General features: G+C 44.8%; 1 protein-coding gene across 2 annotated transcripts; it reads left to right on the top strand.

The window, feature by feature from the left end:
- Positions 1–3,126: 3,126 nt before the first annotated feature.
- On the top strand, positions 3,127–4,812 carry LOC126544824 (protein C10). 2 transcript variants are annotated; one of them, XM_050192315.3, is made up of 4 exons: positions 3,127–3,219; positions 3,477–3,540; positions 3,633–3,809; positions 4,024–4,812. In XM_050192315.3, the coding sequence occupies exons 2-4, from the start codon at positions 3,489–3,491 to the stop codon at positions 4,149–4,151; spliced, it is 357 nt and encodes a 118-aa protein (XP_050048272.1). In that variant the 5' UTR covers positions 3,127–3,219; positions 3,477–3,488; the 3' UTR covers positions 4,152–4,812. The 2 variants fall into 2 exon arrangements, with proteins under 2 accessions (XP_050048272.1, XP_072142541.1); XM_072286440.1 differs by having other exon boundaries at positions 3,154–3,172.
- The last annotated feature ends 692 nt before the right edge of the window (positions 4,813–5,504 follow it).

Genomic DNA, 5,504 nt, shown 5'->3' with positions numbered 1-5,504 from the left:
GCAGACGAAGTACAACACAGAGGTAAACGATTTCCGTTGGTATGTGCTACGCTGTCGAGCAAGGACAAGGTGGAGTGCGGGACACTATATTATAGCACTCGCGGCTGCCAAGAGCGATATTCCTGGGAACACATCCTTCACAGCGGCGGTGACCCTTGCGACGATGCCGCCACCCGTCCCGTTGGCCAGGGACGAAGCAGCTCAGCTTGCCGCAGCGTTCTGCCACACTCCGTGCCTTGTCGACGACCTCGGAGAGGACGTTGCTCCCAGCGCGTTGGTAGAATGCATTTGGCAAGCTGTCTTCAGCGTGTCTTGCGGCGTCGGCGCTCTGATAAGACTCGCCAAAATGCCAGGCCCCCCACGTGCCCGGATGTGATGTGTCTGCGAGACGCAAAATTTTGACCACGAGCGTGTATGTCTCCAACATTGCAGGGGCCGCTGGCGGAGAGTGCGTGCCAGGAAATTATACTGCTCGATGAAACGTTCGTCACAATTTGCACACCGAAACTGCTGAAATTGCTGCTTTCTGCACTCACTGCGTAGTTCGTGTCTAACAAATTGGAGCGTCGGGAATGCTGCTATTTTCTTATACCGGGTGATTTATTTTAACGTTAACCGAACTTTGTTTTTAAAAATATCGCCAGTTGCACGTAGCACGAATCTGCTTATTCAGCTGCGTTACTCGAAGAAGTGGACATTACATACACTAAAAATCAAAATGTATAACTGATTAACTAATATAGTTTCACTAGTCAACTCTTGAACTATACTTTAGCGCACATAATGTAATATACGAATTGAAGCGTGTGATCTTACGCGCTCATGCACTTGCAACTTAGCACTAGTTTTAATATAGGCGCTCAAACTTGCGGTAAAAATGCACTGTTGTTCCCCTTGCTCGCTTTATTCTAGCGGACAAACATGGGGCTGTCCGTTTCCCTTCCGTATATATAGAAGCCTATGTATGGACAGCAGACGGGAATTCCACTTTATTTACAACTTCACTGTGGACGACGTAAGTACGAAAAGTTAGATGAAACTCGGCGTAAAGTTAGAGTCGTTTTAGTGGCTAATTTTGATATAATGTTTTTGATAGTTTTGATAAAACAAGAGTTACAGCCGTTTTCTGTAACCATACATGGCCGTCTACGGAGGGAGTATACTCCCTCCGTAGACGGCCATGTATTGACAGCAGACTGGAATTCTGTATAACGTTTACAACTTCACTGTGAACTACCTAATTATGACAAGTAAATTAAACTAGGCGTAATGATAGAGTCGTCTTAGCGGCTTATTTCAGTATCATTTTTTTCTCAACATACCTACATTAGATTGAGAGCTACAGAGCATTCACGAGAAACTGGAGACGAAAATGTTTTCGTGTCTACGCGGCGCATGGACGGACGGACATCGACCACCAGCATCGCTGTAAAACGTGTATGCCTGAAACCGTAATTTTCGGGCATTTACCGCTTCGAATACAAGTCAACATTTGGGCTGTTCGTACCTGCTTGATTGGCAGCTCGGAAACCGTTTGTATTGGCTGTATTTATCTCGGGGGATACAACTGAAGGTTAAACACGTGAGTGACTAGTTCACTGTACTCCTGCCTTACACTGTCACTGTATCTGCTTCGAAATATTTATACGTATTGAAGTACCCCGACAGTTTCAGCACTTAGAAGGCTCCTAACTGTTTAATGCGTTAGCATTCTTAGGGCAACTCACGGACTTTGCGGGGGCTATCTACCTACCTATGTAGGTATGTACGTACTGTACATACCATTTCACAGCCTGAGTCCTCTCTCTGGCGTAATCTTCCTTCGTGTAATTGTCGCATACTTGGCTATCACTAACTGCAGCCTCTCTCTCTTCTTTTTCCGTGAGTCCGAGTATAAGCGCTGCCGCGCTCTTTGCCAACTGAAGCTAATCTAAGTCAATCTAAAAACTTTGGCTCTAGCCCGCTCCTGGAACAGGCAACTGTCCTCCCTGAAACGCTGCTTTCCGCAGATGACGACAGGTAGCGACAGAAGTTTAGCTTGCGCCGTCGCGTCAGCAGCTCGATATCCATAAGCGCAGACAAACTTGCACTTTTTTCTTAGAAACCAAGCAATTAACTGTGCCAAGTGTTATACTAAACGAAGTCGACGCCGAAATGTGATGGTTCTGCAAAATTTGAGCAAGAACAGTGCAGCGGCGAGCGCAAAATGTTTTTTTTTTTTTTTTGAACACGCGCAGCCAAATATTCAGGACCCTGTACACCGAAAGGTATATATAGGTTGTGCTGTATTTGTTACAGCGAACACGCTAGTCCGGTCGGTGTCTTTCACTTCTTCAGTTAGTGCATTTACACTATCTGATAACTTATCTATTACAAGCATGTCTTGAATATGTCCTGAATTTGTACCATTTTATTTACCGCGAAGTGCTTTAGCCATCTGTTATCCTCTTCGCGCCACGCAATTAGTAAAGCTGGTTTATTTCACCATAATGTTCTTTCCTTCAATTATTGTTCCTGTTCTTTAATATATTCCACCAACAAGAAGCGGGTGTGAAGAGACACGATATTAGTAAAACTTCCTTACGCAGCTTCATGTTGCAGATCGGCGGCTCTATATGAAAAAATTACGTGTTACTTTAGAAAACAGTGTTGCAGGCAACAGTTAACCTGGCTACAGTTCCATTTAGTACCAGCCACCAAGAGCGATGGGCGCACCAAAGCAAATAAAGGCATCAAATTGTACTGTACCGACTTTCTGCAACAAAAAATGAGCGTACGCCAGCGACCGCGCAACGAACGGATGTCCGCTAGCAGACGACGCACTTCATGACAGCAAAACTGAAGACGCCGTTCTGTAGAATCCATGCCTCAAATATACATACGTGGCAAAATGGTATCAATATAAATTTGCACTTGAAATAAAGCACCATTCTAAAAGCGTACATGCGCAATCGGTCTCAGCGCCCGCAGCGAAAGTACGTTGAACATTCCGCGGAGCGTGTCTGCGACGCAATTCGCTCGCGGCGCCCTCGCACAATTTTTCTTCACGCGGTGCCTCAGCGGGACACTCTATCGGACTATATCAGTGATTGAGAAAGATTTTTCCTGTTGCTTTTCTCCACCGCAGATTCTACTCCCTGTGTCCGAAGAATGCGAGCGATGGGCACATAATGTATTAACTATTAAGGTCTACCTGTTTTTGACAAATGGCACCATAACGTTAGTTAACATTTAAATTAGTTTAGTTTTTTTGTGGAGAGGTGGGAGGACGAACAGTAAACTGCAAGATTCTGCACTATTTTCTGTGCTTTTATTTCACATTTCAATTGGTTATACGTCTTCTCGGTGTTCGCTCGCCGCTTCTTAGCTTGGTTACTGCGGGGTGGAGCAGTTTTATTAAAATAAAGTTTCTCTCTTTTTCTCTCTCTCTCTCTCCCGTCCGCTCCGCGCGCTCCGCGGAACTTGGTGCCGTGTAGGTGCTTGCGAAGATGTCGGCGACCCTTGCCTTCAAAGAGAACTTTGACTCTGAGAAAGCAAAAGGTAACTGGGCGAAGCCAAGCTTTAGCTTTCTTATACTGGCACTTTTCGCTACCTTGCACGAACTGAAGTTCTTGTCCTTCAATGCAACGCAGGTGCCCTGGAAGACATTCTAGCTGCGTTTGACCAACCTGAGAACTTTGCCAGACTTCAAGATGCAAAGGATCTTGCCGGAAATGACATGCTCAAGCACATGCAGATTGTTTTCCCACTTTTAACACAAATAGAAATGACTGTCATCGAAAGCTACGGCTTCACACGCGACGGAGAAGGTACTGTAGATATGATGGCACACGTCGCTATGCCGTAGGTTTGCTGTTCCTAGCACGAAAGCGTAAATATCGGTTGCAATGCTTTGAGCATCATTTGATCGTACCTTGAGCATGCTTCGATACAGACATTTAACCCGGGAGCTGTTATAAAATGTAACGCAATTTGTTCTCTAATGCGAGTGGGACATAACGTCTGTTTACTTTTCTCTGTTAGGTGTGTTGCAGTTCGCCCAAATAATCAAGCAAATGGAAAGGGAGCATCCTGAAATTGCACGGCTGAATGCGGAGCTCCGAGCACATTTCATCCCTCCGATGGTACCGCCGTCGTTGCCTGACAACTGATAACTTTTTTACAAAGCAGGGACCGTATTTTCTAACGAGCGGTTTCATTATTGGCTGACGACGCCGTGCCACCGATCGCTGGCAATGGCCACTCGGTGCGACGCACGATATTGGAAAATGAAATGGAACGTTCCAAGATACGGGCTGGTTTGCCTACAGTCGCCATTCAAGTTAGTGCAATGAAAGTTCAGTTTTATCATGTATCCATGCCGCCAGGCAGCCTGTTTATTATCCCTTTTTTTTCTTTTTAGAGTAAACAATGTTCACCAGTCATAAATGAGACTGCCTGCATTGCGTGATCGGGTGTCTCAAAACAGACTGCCTGCTCTTACCTGAATTATTCTGCTTCTGCCGCCAATTGCCGAGACCCGCGTTAACAATAATTCTCCCTTAAAACCAACTGCCTATGTCGCGGCTCGCAAGGAGCTGTGCACTACGTTGCGTCTGCTAGCGTACGGTTTGTTCAAGAAACATCGGTTCATTCAATAAACGTCGCTTCATTTTTAAAGTACTGTAAATGATACATAATCATGTTGTTGATGTAGCTCTTCTAGTTGGTGAAATTTTTGAAAAAACAAATGTTTTTTTAATGTATGGTGTGCCATTCAAGATGCTATAAAATATTTGTTAAAATAAAGAGTGACACGTACAGTGACACAAACTGTGTGTCGGAATGGTAAACATGTTTATAAAAAAGACTGGTGGGCGTCGCCATGCTCAATGCTGTGCTGTGGCAAGTGCCTGCTGGTTGTGTTAAAGCAAGTGCGAAGGAGCAGCTGGCACAAGCCAGCTGCTCCTTGCAGCTTCCTTTATTACATGTGGCTTATACAGCTTACTTTAATACATCCTCTATGCAGCTATTCCAGTTCAGAGAGCATGCCTCTTCAGTGCTGTAAAACAATGAGCACAGCATTTTTGCAGACAAAACCGGCTCACTTGCATGACCATCATGGTTACATACACCAGAGCCCAGAATATCACTGGGCCTAACAGGTTCCACACATGTACATGTAGACATATACAAAAGAGCAAATTTCAGTAAATTAATTTTTAAACATCTAATGGAAAAATTGTCTCCACTATTGCACCACTGCCTATGACCGACCAAAACCGACCGACCCGGCTTGGGTCAGCTGACTGGGTGCACTTCTAAGCTGAACTGCTGAACGCAAGACTACTTTTATAATTAAATGTACAGGGGCAGGAATGCGCGTATATCTATTCATGCGTTCACCATTGTCATGAGGCCATGTGTCTGACCTGGAAAAACAATTTCAACAATGGCTTGTACAGACTATACAAGACAGTAGCTGCACAATGTACAGCTACAAGCAACTCTGTACTATTTTATAT

This window comes from Dermacentor andersoni, chromosome 1 (genome assembly GCF_023375885.2).
Source record: "Dermacentor andersoni chromosome 1, qqDerAnde1_hic_scaffold, whole genome shotgun sequence".
NCBI classification, from domain to species: domain Eukaryota; kingdom Metazoa; phylum Arthropoda; class Arachnida; order Ixodida; family Ixodidae; genus Dermacentor; species Dermacentor andersoni.
This window is presented reverse-complemented; position numbering and strand designations above follow the sequence as displayed.

Coding starts and splice junctions, on each gene's coding strand:
- LOC126544824 (XM_050192315.3), top strand. CDS start 3,489: ATGTCGGCGACCCTTGCCTTCAAAGAGAACTTTGACTCTGAGAAAGCA. Junction 3,541..3,632: donor TGACTCTGAGAAAGCAAAAG/GTAACTGGGCGA, acceptor AATGCAACGCAG/GTGCCCTGGAAGACATTCTA. Junction 3,810..4,023: donor CTTCACACGCGACGGAGAAG/GTACTGTAGATA, acceptor TTTCTCTGTTAG/GTGTGTTGCAGTTCGCCCAA.